Consider the following 17,652-nt stretch of genomic DNA (forward strand, 5'->3'; position numbering starts at 1 on the left):
CTTGAAATCAAATAGATAGATGAATAGATAGAAAAAATATGACTTTCATAAAATCTTTAGAACCTTCATTTTCTGTGTAGAAATAATAATAATGATACACGAAAAATATAATTAATGATTATTTTAGCACCCACTTGACCGCGTCATTAAAAATATTAAGTATTGTGTGGCATTCTCACAACGTTGCCACTGTTTATGTCTCTTGCATTTTGCGCAATAAATTAGAAAAGGTACAACATTATTTCGCTTAAGTATATTTTGCAGCTTATCAAAGCATGTGTCCAAATGTAAATCACTCCCGTCTGCAAAATAACTAATTACACACCGATGTAGCGTGCGGGGAGCGTCACTTTACCACGTCAGTTACATTTCTCACGGATCCGAGCCATTTCGGACATTTCCGCGATTTTACCGCACGGGTTTGGGAGCAATCGGATGTTTTCGGAGATATTTTCTACGCTTTGAATTTTGACGTTTGTCAATTCTGACGGTCATGTCGGTGAATGTATCAATTAATATCGAGTAACGCCCCAAGATCCCTTATTACGGAGGCCTGCAATAACGATGCTGTTCCGGTTGAAGAAAATCGCACCATAGGGATAGGTGATCCGAATCTTATTGGAGTTTAATACAGTCATCAGCATTTTGGACTCTCAGCAGACACATTGAAGAGAGGGGTCCCAGGTGTGATCCTTGCGGAACACCAGAAGGCACTTTAATTTCGGCAGAATTCGGAAGGAAACTTAGAATAGGGCACTAGGTAGGTTTAGTTACATTAAAAATAAAATACCAAAAAAAAATTTTAAACTTGATAAAATGTAAAGATGTAAGAAAAATGTAAGATAATTTTTTAAAAAAGAAATAATTAAATTGATAATCTTTTGCGAGGCTTATATTCAGGTGTTCAGTCACGAATAAAAACAATTAAGTCTGCTCGACATGATGCATGCTACGCAAGAGAAAAAGGAACGGAGAAACGAAACCGATATATTACATATGTATGTACAATGCTGCCTAAATAATCGGCATACTAAGATAAGCGCGTGGAGCTTCAATTGCGCAGCTCCAACTCGATGTGAAGACCTTGCTGCGGCCTGAGCACCGCCTCGATGTAGTACTTTAAATCCTGCGGCTTGTCGCGCGACTTGACCTTGAATTTCCTCAAGATGGACGCCAGCATCGTTTTAGCGTTACGCAGTCCGAATTTCTGGCCTGAAAAGGCGATTTTTAGAAACCGACCGTCGTATTTCCCGACCCGAATCCCCTGGACTAACCTACGCAATTCCTGGGACCAGCGCTAAACGGGACGTAAGCGTAGACGTGGCGCTTAGCTACTTCTTCGGGGAGGAATCTATCCGGGTCGAATTTGAAAGGCTCCGGAAAGTGCTCCGGGTCATGGTGTAACTCGTAGAGGTCTAGGATGACTGTGGTACCCGCGGGAATGCGATGTCCGTCCAACACCAGTTCTTCCAACAGACGTCTTCCGATTTCCGGTACAAAATAGTAGTACCGCATCGTCTCCTTCACCACTCTATCCAGGTAGTCCATAGACGCGACGTCTTGAGGCGTGATAATACGGTCCGATCCCTGGAAGATAGCGTCCAGTTCTTCGTGCACTTTGGCTTGGATCTCTGGTTCGTTGCCCAACGCGAACAAAGTGAAACCAGTGGTGATCGAGCTGGTATCTTGGCCCTAGAAATTACGAGACATTTGATCCACTGTCCTCACTTACGATTCGTTTCCCTTACCGCGAACATGAAGGTATTTACTTCTTCGATGATTTCTTCGTCCGTGAAGCGCTTTTGGTCCTGCGTAGTGAGCAGGAGGTCGATGAAAGCCTGTCGTTCTTTTCTGCCGAATTCGTCGACTCTGATGGTGCTCTTGGTCTCTTCGAATTGCGCCCTCTTCTCGGAAATGATCTGAAACACTTGTTAAATTGCATAATCCTTCTATAACCAAACGTTTACCTTAAGCGTAATCCCATTCACGTAGTTTAAGGCCTCGAAGAACCTTTTACCAGGTTCGGTGAACTTGAAAAGAAAATCGTTGGCCCAAATGGGATTCGTGTACCTTCTGGAAGCAATCTCGCACAACCTAAAAGAAAATCAGGACCAGCATATTTGATAATCCAACTACCAATGCTCAGACCCACCTCGCAATGGCGTCCAGGTACTTGGAGTTCGGGTCTTTCATCGCGTTTACCTTCTTCCCCATGGAGGTCTCCGCGATGATGTCCAGCGCGCACTTGGTGACGTAGGGGTTAACGTCGAAGTACCCCTTGCCTACCTTGTCCTCCAGTATGTGCACCAAGTCGTCGGCCCTTTCGGCAAAGATTTCCGCGAACTTGTCCAAGATGCTGAAGTGGAAAGCGGGAGTGATCAGTTTCCGGTGGGTCCTCCACTTGTTTCCGCCTCCGAGCAAAAGTCCCGTGCCCAGCCAAGGCGCGAAATAGCGGTACCTCATGTCTTTATCGATATTGACGTTGCTTTTCAGGAGCAACTGAAACGAATTCCGAATAAACTCGGCTCGGCCAAACTCGATCGATGTCTCACTTCGGCGTGTTCGGCCTTACAGATGTGCACAATGGGTTCCCCTTGCAGCCAATTTCGAAATATCGGACCGTACTTTTTGTGCCTGGACGTCATGAAGTCGAATATGTCTGGAAAATGCGCAACTTTGTATTGTTTCACGCGATAAAATGGATTCACCGATAAAAACCGAACGAAATTGAGGGAATTTGGGTGAGCACTTTATTATAGCCCTGTACCTTTTCTCAAGAACTACTGATTTAAAAAAAAGTATATACAAAAGTTTAACGGTTTAAATTCAATTTTAAAATTATTTATTTTTTATATATACAGGGTATCCGATAAGTGTTGGACTGACTTTAGTTTCAAAATTTTAAATGTATATTTTGATATTTTTAGAATCGTTGCCAAAAATAAAGGTAACTTTTATAGAAACAACTTATTCGAATTTTGTGTAGTTTAGACAGATATTGAGATTATATATTGTTTTTTATGCAAAATTATGTTCTTAGTAAATATGGTCTTCCACCTCTGGCAGTAATGACTACTTAAGCGAATCCTAAACACATTTTTAGAAGACTTCCCTCTAACGATCTGCAATGAGTAGGTATTTTCGAAATTATACAGGGTGTCTTAAATTAAAAGATTTTCTTTTTGAATTTGTCCTGTACCTAAATTTAATGGTTTTCGAAATACTGACACTTACAATTTTAAAGAAGTTGAAAAAATGCATATTCTCATTTTTTAATTAATTTTAAGGATTTTCGCAATGGGTGATGGGTCTTTTTTGTAGGTAAGGTAATACAGAGATTTATAGGTTTATACAATGAAAACATCATTATTTATATCGTCAACGATGTAAAATAATACGTATAACTATGATAAAAGCTTAAAAATTTAAAACAAGTAACAGTAACAAGTAAAAGCAACAAACAATAACTGCAACAATTAAAATAAAAACAAAATATAAAATCTACAGTATGTTTTATCCACCATTTTGAATAATGCAACGATGAATAAACAACCTCTATATGTCCTATCCAAAGATTGTAATTTTGTATTTCATTTACTATTGACGGTTGTATACCTTTGATCGGTATATTCCGCACCACACTTTGATATATCTTCTGCCTTGTCGTTTACTTCCAACACCCTTTTCTTATTTTCATCACTCCAGTAATGTGTGTTTTTCCGATTAAAAATTGGGGCTTTTGTATAAAAAATCGTCTAATCGGACCAAATTATATGACGCAAGCAGTGGTGTAATCTTGCGTCATAGTCCCTATAGTCCGGTAAAAACTGAAATGCTTTTCGATTATTTAATTTTAAACAATTTCTGAGTCTAGTTCTTTTAACATCCAACTCTAACGCGGCTTGACGGGTGGAGGATTCTGGTATATTGTCAAAATGTAGTAGTAATCCATCTGCTTCTCCTCTGTTAGAACTTGTCGTGGTCTTTTTTTGCACGTTGACAGAATGCTACCATCTTGCCTAAACTTTGCATAAATTTTCTTCCTTGATACTCTCTAAGAGCCAGCATATCTATTTTTTCTTGCACCGTTCACATTTTTAACTCAAGGAATAATAATATTGCTTGATTAAAATGACATCTGTCAAACTCTGACTCTTACGTCACTTAAAACAATTATAAACACTTATTTGGCTACCACAGCCTACTAGGGTAAAAAGCAAGTTTAAAGAAACCGAAGTTTTCTGCTATTAATGAAAACTTTGTTTACATATGCGAAATCTTAATAAATTGTCCCATCATTTGTTGAAACAATCATTAAAATTAAATTTTTCAAAATAATTAGGCGTGAATACCTAGTCATCGTAGATCGTTAAAATGTGTTTAAAATTTAATCAAGTCACTACTGTTAGCCGTGGAAGACCATATTTACTAAGAACAATTTGCATAAAAACATATATAATCTCAGTTCCTGTCTAAACTACCTTTATTCTAAAAATTCTAAAAATATAAAAATATAGGGGGTGTTCCATTTAAAATTTTAATCGGACACCCTGTATATATAAAAAATAAATAACTTAAACTTTTGTATAAACTTTTTTTTTCTGAAATCAGTACTCCCTGTACCTTCTCTGCTCGTCGCCATGAACGTCAGACCGGTTCCGACGATAGGGTACCATTTTTCTCCCGGATAATAGTCAATGGCTTCGGCGATTTTGCGTTTGCGTCTGTAAACTTCGAGAAAACGCGATCCGAAGATCACCACCGTCACCACGAGTACCGCCAACGCCACTAGATAAGACATAGTATCACCAAAACGCTTTAAACCGTATTACTAATTAGACAAAACTAACGGCATTGGATAATAATGCTAATTATTTATATCGTCTACAATAGTATACTCTTCCCCTACCCATTTCGATCATTATAGAAGCATTAGCAATGATAAACGTGTTCGACTGCCGCATGTAGAGATAAGTACCGTCGAAGTTAATAGTTTCCTATACCCGATCAAGATACACCGCGAGCAAATTACAACCGAAATCATTGAGCGTAAAATTTTCTCTTTCATATTCCCTTACCGAAGCAATTTGAGAAGAAAAAAAGCCGCGAATTTTATTAACCGAATGGGAACTGTAAGTGAATAAAAGTCAAAATCAAAGAAATCAATCTATATTTGATAATAAGCAGATTTTTCATATTAGATAGTTGCGTTTCAGTATTTGCACACTCAAATTTATTCCTAAAGTGCCAAACTATTCTCGGAAGTGACTTCATGCTTGTGATAGTTATACCCTGACTATTCTATGAACCGAAATATATACAAAAGTCTCTAAAATAGGCAAAGAAAAAAATCGAATTCACTGAGCTTCCAACGGTTATTCATACTCCCTGCAGTGAATCAAGCGTATGGGGATTTTCAAGGGGACAGATGGACGACGTACGAGCCTTAAATTGACCAGCAGATAATCCAGACTATGGTTGAGAGTAGATGCTACGTTACACCGTCGAAGGTAGGCGGAAATGATTTAAAAATTCTCAAGATATAATTGAAACCCTTTAATTACATGTTATTAAAAAAAATGTCACAACGGCTATATGCGCAACTCCAGCTCCATATTGATCCCGTTCTGCGGTCTGAGCACCGATTCCAGATAGTACCTCATGTCCTCCGGCTTGTCGCGGCTCCTAACCCTGAACTTCCTCAGTATCGAAGCCAGCATCGTCTTCGCGTTACGTATCCCGAACTTTTGGCCTGGAAAACACCGGTGCAAAGGCGAAAACTCCGATCGCTTACCGACCTATGCAGTTCCTAGGTCCAGCGCTGAAAGGTATGTAGGCATATGGGTGCCTAGCATTACTGGCTTCCGGTAGAAACCGGTCCGGGTCGAATTTTTCCGGATCGGGATAATGTTCCGGGTCGTGGTGCAGATTGTAAAGGTCCATGATGACGGTCACCCCTGCCGGGACGCGTAAGTCGTCCAACACGATGTCCTCCTCGAGAACCCTCGCAATTTCGGGTACGAATGAGTACGCTCTGAGCGTTTCCTTAACCACCCGGTCGAGGTACTCCAAGGAGGCGACGTCTTGAGAGGTTATGGGTCCGTCGGTAACTCCTAGTACAGAATCGAGCTCTTCGTGGACTTTGGCCTGCAACGAATAAAACTAGAGATCACACGAAGACGGTTCCGGAGGAAACCAAGTATACCTGGATCCTAGGGTCATTGCCTAAAGCGAACAACGTCAACGCCGTGGTCGTGGAGCTGGTGTCTTGACCCTGAAACGTCGAGGAAGGCGTAGCGACGACAACCACGTCCACTTAACTCACCGCAAACATGAACGTGTTGATTTCGTGGATGATCTCGCGATCTGTGAATCGATCCTGACCCTGATTGGAGAGCAAGATGTCTATGAACGATTGCTTCTCCTTCCTGCCGAGTTCGTCGACCTTAACGTTTGGTCGCGGACCGTCAATCTCCGCTCTCTTGTCCATGATGATCTGAAACATCGTTCGTTTTAATTCCCTGACCACCCACCATCGGAGGGTATACCTTTTGGGTGAACTCCTCGATGTACTTGACGTTCTTGTAGAACCTCTTGCCGGTCGAGGTGAATTGGAAGAGGAAGTCGTTGGCCCAGATAGGGTTGGCGTACCTCCACGATGCTATTTCGCACACGCTACAAAGCGACAGAGGCAGTACGACCGACAGTACTTCGTCGCCGAACTCACCTCACTATGGCGTCGACGTACTGGGACTCTGGATCCTTCATTGCGTTTATTTTCCTTCCCATGGAGGTTTCCGCGATTATGTCCAATGCGCACTTGGTGACGTAGGGGTTAACATCGAAGTACCCTTTGCCGACTTTAGACTCCAGGATGCGCACCAGGTCGTCCGCGCGCTCGACGAAAGTCTCCGCGAATTTGTCCAAGATGCTGAAGTGGAAAGCCGGCGTGATCAGTTTCCGGTGCGTCTTCCACTTCTTGCCGCCCCCGGTCAGCAGACCCTGACCGAGCCACGGCTCGAAGTACGCGTAAGCCTGCCCCTTGTTGATGTTTACGGAACTCTTGAGCAGAACCTCGATATGCTCCGCCTTGCAGATGTGGATAACCGGCTCCTGGAGCAACCAACTCCTGTAGACGGGTCCGTAGACGTCGTGCCTGCTTATGACGTGGCGGAACAGGTCTGGAAAACGAGCTCTCCTGATTCACATGTTGCACACAAGAATTTTTTGCTATGGGTATTTAATGGTTCATCAGGGAGGGTAGTTTTGCAGTATTTTTCTGAATACAGAGATCATTTTCAGAACCCTAACCACAATGAGCCTGTTGTAGTATGAACTTGAGACAGTTTTCAGCATTCAAATGGGAATACGCATGAATCAGATTGTGGATCACAGCTTTCGGATACTTGACTGCCCTTGCAAGTTAACTAATTCGAAATAAATAAGAACTAAAAGTTCAGATTTTCACGAAATTATATATTTTGACATGACAATTGTTTCGCCAAAATCGTGTCTTTATCAAATGTTATATTTACAAATTACTTGTTACTATATATATATCGAAAAATGACCGTAAAACCTTAATTAATGTTGTTGTGAGAATTTAAGTTCAATAAAGGAGAGGTATTTAAATCTACTTGTTCGTTAAGCAATACATTTGAATCTCTCATTTTTCTAATCTCCATGGCTTCCAATAAATTTAATTTTCTACTTTTTGTGGCTGTATGTAAAATATCAAAATTGTCGTCAAAAATGTGTTTTTCTGTGTTTAAGTGTGTGACATAATTAGAATCTAGACTATTGTTTTTTAACGCTCCTTTATGTTCGTTAATGCGTTTCTTGTTTATGTAATTTACATATATTGTGTCTTATGTAACAGTGTCTTATGTAAAAGCCACCTCAGTTCAATTTTTAACTAATTCGATTGGAATCAGCGCAATACTGAGACTTTTACAATTTTGGGCCTCGCAGGAAGGATTTTTTTCCACGTCCTGCGTAGTGATTTACTGGTTGATGATGATAGCATATTGATGACGTCGACGTTGATCTTGATAAGTTTTTGAAGTGTTTCTGGTTAAAATAGCAACGACCTTGGTTTGACCCTGGCGTTGTTTACGTCGTCCCGTGTGCGGAGCGCGGGGGAGGAGACGATGGCGTGGTGCTTACCTTCTCGCGAAGTCTTCAGGAGCGGCAAAGTGGTACCGAGGATCGGGTACCACGGGGCCCCGGGAAGTTTGTCGATAACCTCGGCGATTTTACGGCGTTTCTTATAAGCAGCGAAGATTCGCGGCCCGAAAATGGCAGCGGCCACCGCTATGATCGCCAAAGCGATCAAGTACGCCATTTTATACGTTTATCCGTATTTGTTTGTTCGATGCAATACCTTATCGCGCGAAAGAGAGCACTTTATCTTAGTTCACGATATTACTGCTCGCGTCTCAGTACCAGCGATTGCATCTATTAAAATAAATCAGATGCGTTCCGTCCTTCTACGGTGGACTTTGGACTCGCGTGGATCGAATTAAATCGCGTACTCCCGTGGTAATTCATAATGTAAATCGAGAGGTTGCAATAACGATGCATTTCTCGGTCTGCGAAAACAACTCGAACCGGTTTGAACTTGGTCTGCGACGTCTATCGATCGCCGCCCGAATTTTCCGCGGATTCAGCCCGTTATTCGACTACCCGTCGATAGATGGCGACGTAGGAGAGCCAAACCAGTTTCTCGTTAACAAGGCGACGTTCGGCTGTCAGCACACAGATGGCGCGGACGTGCGAGATTTCCCGTTTTCGAAATTCAAAAAAACAAAAAAATGATGACGACGGCCCCGGCGCGTGGGATTGATACACCCCTGGTTAAATTAATAGTCCTCGCGGTGCGTCCATTAATTTAATGGACGGACGGCGTCCATTAGCGGATGGGGCGGCACTTTTCGCGGAATCGGGCGAGTCTTTTGTCTTTCTGGAGTGCCCGAAGCCGCCTGATGGATCGTGTGTGGTTGAAATAGATGCAAATAAGATCTAGCTAAATAGGATCGCGTGTTTTTGTTTTACCTAAGGCCGGTAACCAACCAAATTGTCGACTTTGACGGCGGACGTTCCAAAACAGAAACTTACTTTAGACGTAGGTAAATTGAATGATACGCGATTTAAAAGATTGCTAATCGGCTGTTCACACTGTTGAAAAACTGCTGCCGAAACTGGAAAGGCCATCATTAAATATAATGGATATTGCTCCATATCATTCTAGAGTTAGTGAAAGTGCACCAGATGCATCGACAAGAATAGAAGAAATTATCAATTGACTGCGTAGTAAGCGGATTAATTAACCAGAAAATGGTCTAGATTATGAGCATCAAGTTTTAAGATATTTTTTATTAAAACTATTGAGGCAAGGCATGATACTGCAATAGTATCTGTTGCGAAGGAAGCTATCCAGGCAGTTACCAAAGAAAATACATTTAGATTTACCTACGTAAATATTCGCACATACTTCAATTATGGAAGTTACCACTCGATGGTAATAAAACTTGGATCCGGTAGGTATTAAAGCAGAGAACATCAGTCAGTTTTTTTTTTGTTTATTTAGGTGGAATAGCAGCAAAGTAAGCTCAATTTAATAGACAAAAACCAAAGAATTACTAAAAACTAACACAATTCAAGTTACAATATAAGGCGATTCAAAGTAAGAATCAAGAAATAAACAAGATTCAAAAAACGGAAAAGCATCAGTGCCTGGAAACATTCCTATTGAACTAGTGAAAAATGGACCAGTGATCCTACATGAAACAATAACTAACCTATTTAATAAATGCTTAATAAATGGGGAGACACAATCCGGGAAGATTAGAATATGCCATATATTTTAATAAATAGCCTAACGAGACTTTCGCGGAAGGAATTTTGCTTCACCCTGTATCATTTAAAACTCACAAACAGGTTCATGTTTTGCGAGCACTTAGCATAACAGACCTTAAAGAGTTGACTTGCGAGGTAACATGCGGTTAAGGTACTGTAAAATACTTCAATAAATGCACTATACTTTTAAAATTAAAATCCTACAGGAATTTTAGATTCTCATTAGAAAAACACCCTGTGTAAAAGCACTTGGCGCGGATCTGCGGATTTCCAGTACACAGTCGCGCGGGACGTCGCCGAGGTGGCGGCAACGTCGCGCCGCCCGTCGGCGCAAAACGACGCGCTTATAATCAATATTTACAGTCTGACAGGAGAGTCCGAAATATCGCCCGCCGCCGCCCCCCGCCGCCGCTGCCGTCATCAGACGAGACGCGGATTGAAAATCAATCGGCAGTTTCGCGCCCGTACAAGACGACGACGTTTCGACGCTTTCCCCGACGCCGCCGCCGCGCCACAAAACCGACAGAAACTGAAAACCCCCCCCCCGGCGGCCATGTAACCTCAAAAAAATCGACGGCGTTCGTTTTTTTGCGCTCGAGGGGGGGCGGGGTGATGTGGTTCGCGGTCCGAGTGCGAGGTTTCGCGGGGGCAGTGCCGCCGCCTCCCGCGATGGATTGAGCCCGATCGGCAGCACTCGCCGCGGGATCCTTAAGGTCAGTTTTTTAGGTTAATATGCGCTCGTTATTATGGCAATGCTGATCAACCGGGGTCGGTACCGTCCCTGACGTCATATGACGGCGTTTTCGGGCCAGTTTCCACCATTTATTACCCCCAAGCCCCCGTCGAGACGGGTTTGCGTAACGCATTAGCAAACAAAAGACGATCGGACGACGAAAACAACGGAGCTGTCATGCACGGTGAGCGCGGTTGCCGCTACTTTGACGACGGGGAAAAACACTTTCTGGTATCCCCAGTAAAAGGCACGAAAAATTAACCATAACTTCTGGTGCAGAACGACCAAACCATCGGTATAGTTTGTACGGAAACACGTAGGTTATTAGAAAACCAGTTGAACTAGTTTTTTTTATTCCACGAACACAATATTTGTTCTGTGGTGATTGATTTGTTTGCAGCGTTGCCAGAATGTACTTTTTATTTCTTAACCATAGCACACACACAATAGATAGGATGGTGCGCCGTTGAGTAGAATAATAAATGCGTTTTTATGGCGAATTGTTGGCATCTAAACTGAAACTCGCACTCGATACAGCACCGAACGGTGCAAGAGATTTTGAGGAGTTAAATGGTGGAAAATGTGGCGAGATTTATATGTCATAAATTTAAAAGATCCCTATTTGGAAGGGTTTGAAACAGAAATAGACCATTTAAGTGAAGGTGGCTTGTCCAAACCTTCTTCAACATTTATGAGCAGTATTGAAGAACTAAACAAGTATATTGAAAAATAATAAATAATAAACATTCTTCTGCGTTGCTATTCAGTGTATTTATAGTCTGTGTCTATTTGCATCTAGTATCTTATGTTATTTATAGTTGATAACATTAAAATAAATAAGAGCTAAAAGTTCAGATTTTCACGAAATTATATATTTTTATTAGACAGTTGTTTCGACAACACCGTGTCTTTATCAAATGTCCTTTGATGACAACAGAACATAACTGGTGCAGATTGTGAAAATCGGTGGAAACATTTGGATAGGATGTACAAAAAGTATATAAACAATAATAATAAAACCAATCTAGGGAGAAGAGACTTTGAATATGCAGTAAAAAAAGGAATATACACCGCGTAATATTGCTATCTTCAGAGACAACCAGTGGAGAAAAAAAAGCTCATTTAGTTAGCACAAATATGGAAAAGGACAGGGAAATTACACTGATAACAAATATCACTGAGACTGATAAGACCAAAGATATAGGAGTAGCAAATGTCAGGAAAGAGTTATTGCAAGAGTAAAAAGTTAAGGTCGGAAGTTCTACATGAAAGAGACGTGATAGAAAAGATTTTTATAAAAAACTTTGGAAATAAAAGAAAAAATAATGTTTTATAGGAAAGGAACTCTATACTCTATATTCTATACAACGCATGCTTAAAGAACTGCCATTATTACATATAGGAGACTTATAATAAAATTCCAATCTTTTGTCATACAACTACTTATTTTGGTATTTTGTTAAAAACCTTCGCAGAGCTTAGTTTTTTTTCGTTTAATTTTAGGTTGTTTGTTTTTTCTTTCCGACATGTATTTTTTTTTGTTTCGAGTATACATTTATTTGAATAAAAGCAAAAAGAATCACAAATACGTTTATGTATTACTTGTTAAATAATAATTGGGTTTAATAGGGTTTTTTTTTCGTTCATTTTGATTGGATGACTGTGTTCTACTTCCTGCTGACTCTAAAATGTTTTCTAAACTACTGATCGCTAAACATAGGTTTTCATTTTTTGGTACCTTATAATCCTGATCTAACTCTTTCAAGTCTTCGCCATTCGAACTTAAAATTTATATATTGTTCATGCTAAACAATACAAAAAAGATTTTGTTTTACCTTGTTTCCGTTCTATTCCAAGACTTGCAGTTTGAACGTGTACTTAGCGTCTTTGTTTCCTTTGTAAAGTTACGGACGGCGAGGAAAAACTGCGAAGGACGGCAACGCCGCGCCGGCTCGGACGACGAAATCGCCGAACCATCGTGACGTAAACGGTAGATTGGTCGGGCCTTTAAGTCTAGGAACGCGCGGGCCTGCGAAGACGCGGTCGCCTTGGGTCGGGCAGCACGCAACCGCGCTGTCTGTAAGTTCGCGCGGCGTTGCCGCCGCTTTCGCTCGGGTCTCGCGATTCTCAAGCCACTCGTTAATTATTTTTGCAACAATTCAAACTTAGATTTTCAAAAATAACTTCCGTTGCTGTAGTTTACCAAAACGTAATTTAAAAGTGTGAAATATCATTGTATTACAAAAATAATAGAGGCCGAGGTTTGATTTCGCAGTGAGATTTCAAATTGTTACTGAAGCAAACTAAAGAAACATAACTTTTTCACGTCATTTACGCCGCAGACCCTTCCCGCCTCGCTTCCAGATCGCTTAACGTTTATGCGGTACGATACGCGCGGGGAATTCGGGGTAAACGTGGCAACGCGGCCGTTCCGCTCATTTCCTGTCGACGAGGCGGCCGTGTGCACCGAACATTCGATTCCGTCAACGGTCGTGTAGGGTGCGTGACGACGAGCCGTAGTATCCGCGAAATTTTCGGTCGCTTATCATCGCGAAACAATGTCGTCGGCAACCGGCGTCGCAGGATCGGTGTGATTCGTGTCCTCGGACGATTGGTTTTGGTGATTATTTTTGTTGAGTGTCTTAGGTTCGAATCGCCGCATGGCCCGCCAATGAGGAGGATAAGCGGTAAGCCGAGACGCGATTTTGATTATCCAAGCGAATAACGGGTTATAACCTTATCGTTTGTTTGTTTTGTTGGGCGCGATAAAACCGGCTACGTTTTGGTTTTCTGTTATCGGTCGACGGTTGAATATGGCTGACCCCGCGTCTTTTTTGGGGGGTTATAAGTCCGCGGATTTTAATCTCGGGCGGCCATGACGTTCCCGTTTTGACATTTGACAAATTTTACCGTGGAAAACAAAAGCTAGTAACGGGTTGCTCTTTTATACAGTATGTCCCACTTAAGAAGTGTACGCCCTTGTAAAATCTTTGTTTGTGGTTCGATTTTGATAAAACCTTGTTTTGCTTATTGCTTAAACTCAAAGTCATGGCCATCTGCGACCAATTTAACAAAAAATTTTTTTAAAAAATAAATTGGCAACGAATTCTTATTCGGGAGTACTTAGAACCCAACTGTACCGATTTTTATAATGTTTCAATACAGGGTGTTAAGGCTGTCAAATATCGAGGAGGGCTATTAGGGATTTCTTTAAGAATAAAGTGTCATTTTGCAGAAATCTATCCAACAAAAAAACAATTATCAAAATCGGTCCATAAACAAAGATTTCACAAGGGTGTACAGTTCACACTGTATAAACGTCTATGATAACTTTATTTGACGATACAATATTTTATTACCTTGAAAAACATAACTCAAAACTTATACACCTAAAAAGTGACCCCATCAGAAGAAGATGCAGTAAATCGACCAACTGAAGATTACTCAACAGTTTGCTTGAGAAGAATATTTACAAATTTCGGTAGAGGTGCGCAAAAATAAATTATAAATGTTACAAAAATTATGTTCATAATAAGGTTTTTAAAGGCACCTGAATTAATATTAAGTCATACTTTTTTTGAATAACAGGATTATGCCTTTACCTTGCATCTTCGTTTTTTTTTGCCTTAATTGAAATGCATCATTAAAAGATACATTTACCGTCCACAAGTAAAAATCACTCTTATAATTTGGGATGTCAAAATCTGTTTATAATTCTTCTATTTACACCCTATACAATAGACTGCCGACATCTGTTAAAATCCTCTCTAACAAAAAAGCTATTGCTTCTATCCTATTCACGTTTTCCTTCCTTTTTATACTAATATTTATTTTTATTTATTATTTGTATTTAATTGTTTTACGTGAATAAACTTCAATTTCAATTTATATAATCTCATGCTTCCAATAAGATTAGAGCTAGTAGGTTATCAAAACACTGCCTTCAGGACTTGACATTTGCATTCGTCAATTAAAGATGCTGGGTTCTGAAAGCTCCCGATAGTTCTCAGAATAACTCCTCAGTCGTCTTTAATTGTGTCTTGTTTAATTTTAATTAATATATGGATTTCTCCAGAGGTTCAGTTTAGAAAAAACTGCGTAGCGATATTTATCCAGGTTCAGAGTGCAGTGCTGAGAAAATCTGCAAATTTGTTTTGTCTAAAGGCGAATTAACGACACTAGAAGTCTTCGGGTCATCAGTATACAATGGATACACACCGTGAGAGTCCATATCAACTTGATTTACTGCAGCAGCTTCACCAGATATGCATTTAAAACTAACACTATGTCTCTTGCGCCATTTTTGAAGCCACCCGTCGGACGCACTGAAATTATTATAGCCCAATTTCCTTAGCTTTCATTTTCACTAACTGCACTGAGATTGTAAAGTTCTGATTTGTAGCTTTCACAGACAACATATAGCAAAACATTCCTTTTTCAAAAAATCTCTCCCCTAAAAAATGTAAATATGGTCATTTAACCTGCGTATTTTATGTCCTTCGAATGAGAAAAATTTTAAATTTTTGCGACAACCAAGTTGATATACAAGTATGTTATTTAGTTTTTTTGATTATGAAATATGACGTTATCAATTAAATTAAGTCGTTAAAGCCTCAGATAACAAATGTCGGTCCGAGGTCAAAGTCGAAAATGTTGATCGTGACGTTAGTATTCAAAATCGCCTCGCGGTTGGAGCGAACTCGGTCGGCCGCCCCTCGTGGCCGTAAATTACGTCGCCGGCAGCCGACCGCCCCCAGCCCCCATTTTCTCCGTATATATATATATATATATATACGCGTTCCATATGTGATTCGAATTTTATCGCCGTCGCGTCCCCATAAAGAGAGCGGAAGGGTTGGTTATGACACCGCGTGGCGGTAAATAACTTTGCCGCGGGGGCGGCGTCCTGTGTTTTGTAGCGTGCGACGCGTCCGTCGCCGCTACGTGGAGCCAAGCGGCCGCACCATCACTTGCCAAAATGAGCGAATCTGCTGCGAGCCATATCAAACCGAGAAGCAACAATCAACATCATCACATTTAAGACATCTTCTGATCCTTTTTTCCCGCAAGATTGTTAGTCCTTTGGGTCAATGAACTCAGCTCCTACTAGGCTTACTGGTGCTCAGCTTAGAGCTGAGGTGAGAAGATTAATAGGAGATTTGTGCTGTGGTCAGCAGCCTAAAAGATGTGTAGGTGCCTTCTCAGATGGCAGCAGCTAACGAAGAACAACACACTCAAAATCTTCTTCCGAAGTTTGAAGAAGTGTGAATCGAACCATCTGGTTGAAAGGTACAGGAGGTTAGTGTTGTGAGAATCCAGACCTGGAATAGGTTTAGAGGAGGTCATTTGAGTCGGCATTTTTTATTTTCACATTTGACGTACTTTTGTATCCACTTAGGAGATATTAGGTTAGCTGTTAATTAAATAAAAAATATTTATTTAAGCAAAACAATGACCGTTTTCAGTAGGTAGGTTTCGAACCTACGCTGCGATAGAGAACCTGATTTCTAGTCAGATACCTTAACCGACGTCCAACTATTTCTAATGATGTGCCATGCGTTTGAGATATACGGGCATTACATTTTTAATAAATTTGTGCGCTCAATTCCGATATTTGACAAAATTTTTTGATATTAGGTTAGCTGTTAATTAAAAAAAAATTGTGTCTAAGCAAAACAATGGTCGATTTCGAACCTGCGATAGAGAACCTGATTTCTAGTCAGACACCTCAACCGACGGGCCAAGACTAAATCTATTTTTAATGATGTGCCATGCGTTTGAGATATACGGGCATTACATTTTTAATAAGTTTGTGCGCTCAATTCGAATATTTGACAAAATTTACTGTCGTTCTGAATGCCTCCATCATAAGATGTGACTCGTAACTGAGTTTGGGTTTTTCAAAATTGAAGAAACAAATAAAGCGCCCACAAATTAATTAAATGATATTCTAATTACGGATCAACTTAAAATAGCATATCGATGCGGAAACTATTCTGCTAACTCGGTAAAGAATAATTGAATACGGAAACATACGTCACCAAAAAAAAAAAAAAGAAAATACACTAAAATGTGATACATTTACGGTAAATGAAATGATATGATACGGGCTTTAAAAAATAAACACATCCTTAGGGGGAGATGAAATGCCAGCCAGGGTAATTAAATAATCTTGCGAACTACTCGTTAACTATAAAACGGATATTGTATAAATATGTAAAAGATTTCCAAAAAAATCTTTCAACTGATAAAGTTGATGAAATGAGATGCTTGTTAAAAAAAAATTAGACCCTCTTGAAGTTAGGGGAACAATGAACCGAAATATAGAGTCATATTGAACATAGAGGGAGCTCGTGGTAAAAGTTGATAATTTTTATTCTGATCCGTTTAGTGCTGAGCTCGGAACGTCGCAGGGTTAAGTATTGGGTCGTTAATTTAATTTATAGCATATATGGCCGACCTCCCAGAATATCCGGATGGCGTAAAACAGTAGCAATATTGTGACGATACAACCATCTTAATCCCGGGGAAAACTTGTGACGAAATCGATAGAAAATTTCAGACCTACGGTATAAAAAACCACTGCAAAATCTGTAGTAGTTCAATTCAACTTCCTGTAAAAAAAAGTAATTCCTTTCTATAAAAAGCACCTTTTTATTCCGAGGAAACACGCTATAATATGCTTCCTGCTGATATTAGAGACCTAGAGCAAAAGAAATTCAAAAAATTTTTAAAATCTTTACTATAGTAATAATAATAATTTTATTGGCGTAAGGACACGGTTCGGATAAACAAAATAAGATATGTTGTGCCTCCGTTTTTAAACCTATCCTAAGAAGAGGGTAGCAGCGCTAGGCAGGAAAAATACACATAAAAAAAATAAATAAATTCCTAGTACGATCTGTGCAAGAAGAGGGACTTACACTTTGGAAATAGTTTACAGTAAATAATACTTAAATATTTAATGATTATGTATGTAGAAAAGGTATTGTTTAGCAATTTAAGAGACTGATCCAATGCATTATATGTTTTAGCCATGTCATATGTAAAGGACCTTTCAA

The 17,652-nt window shown here is 40.1% G+C and overlaps 2 protein-coding genes across 3 annotated transcripts in view; one reads left to right on the forward strand and one right to left on the reverse strand.

Moving 5' to 3' along the window:
- Window positions 1-973: 973 nt before the first annotated feature.
- On the reverse strand, window positions 974-8,571 carry LOC132707666 (uncharacterized). Its single transcript, XM_060679589.1, has 15 exons — window positions 8,167-8,571; window positions 6,728-7,181; window positions 6,549-6,675; window positions 6,326-6,496; window positions 6,206-6,274; window positions 5,799-6,147; window positions 5,600-5,752; window positions 5,442-5,491; window positions 4,624-4,816; window positions 2,553-2,659; window positions 2,153-2,499; window positions 1,968-2,094; window positions 1,749-1,919; window positions 1,275-1,692; window positions 974-1,212 (listed from the first exon to the last, which is right to left on the reverse strand). Exons 1-15 carry the CDS (start codon window positions 8,342-8,344, stop codon window positions 1,052-1,054), a joined length of 3,075 nt encoding a protein of 1,024 aa, XP_060535572.1. The 5' UTR covers window positions 8,345-8,571; the 3' UTR covers window positions 974-1,051.
- A 1,637-nt stretch (window positions 8,572-10,208) lies between these two features.
- The window catches only part of LOC132707139 (caskin-2), a 96,168-nt gene continuing 88,724 nt past the window's right edge, over window positions 10,209-17,652 (forward strand). The window contains exon 1 of one of the 2 annotated variants that reach the window (XM_060678849.1): window positions 10,209-10,571. Coding sequence is in view for 1 of the 2 variants with exons in the window: in XM_060678846.1 (XP_060534829.1) it covers window positions 13,263-13,278 (16 nt within the window). In the remaining variant the exon portion in view is untranslated. Of the gene's footprint in view, window positions 10,572-13,081; window positions 13,279-17,652 lie in introns of those variants that run through there. The other variant, XM_060678846.1, reaches the window with a different exon arrangement.

This window comes from Cylas formicarius, unplaced genomic scaffold (genome assembly GCF_029955315.1).
Source record: "Cylas formicarius isolate icCylForm1 unplaced genomic scaffold, icCylForm1.1 PGA_scaffold_9__14_contigs__length_23061073, whole genome shotgun sequence".
Taxonomy (NCBI): Eukaryota; Metazoa; Arthropoda; class Insecta; order Coleoptera; family Brentidae; genus Cylas; species Cylas formicarius.

What these genes read in the sequence shown, in the direction of transcription:
- LOC132707666 (XM_060679589.1), bottom strand. Translation starts at nt 8,344, where the DNA reads ATGGCGTACTTGATCGCTTTGGCGATCATAGCGGTGGCCGCTGCCATT. An exon ending in CCTGAAGACTTCGCGAGAAG is followed by an intron (nt 7,182 to 8,166) that starts GTAAGCACCACG and finishes CTCGTTTTCCAG; the next exon opens with ACCTGTTCCGCCACGTCATA. An exon ending in TCGAGGAGTTCACCCAAAAG is followed by an intron (nt 6,497 to 6,548) that starts GTATACCCTCCG and finishes ACGATGTTTCAG; the next exon opens with ATCATCATGGACAAGAGAGC.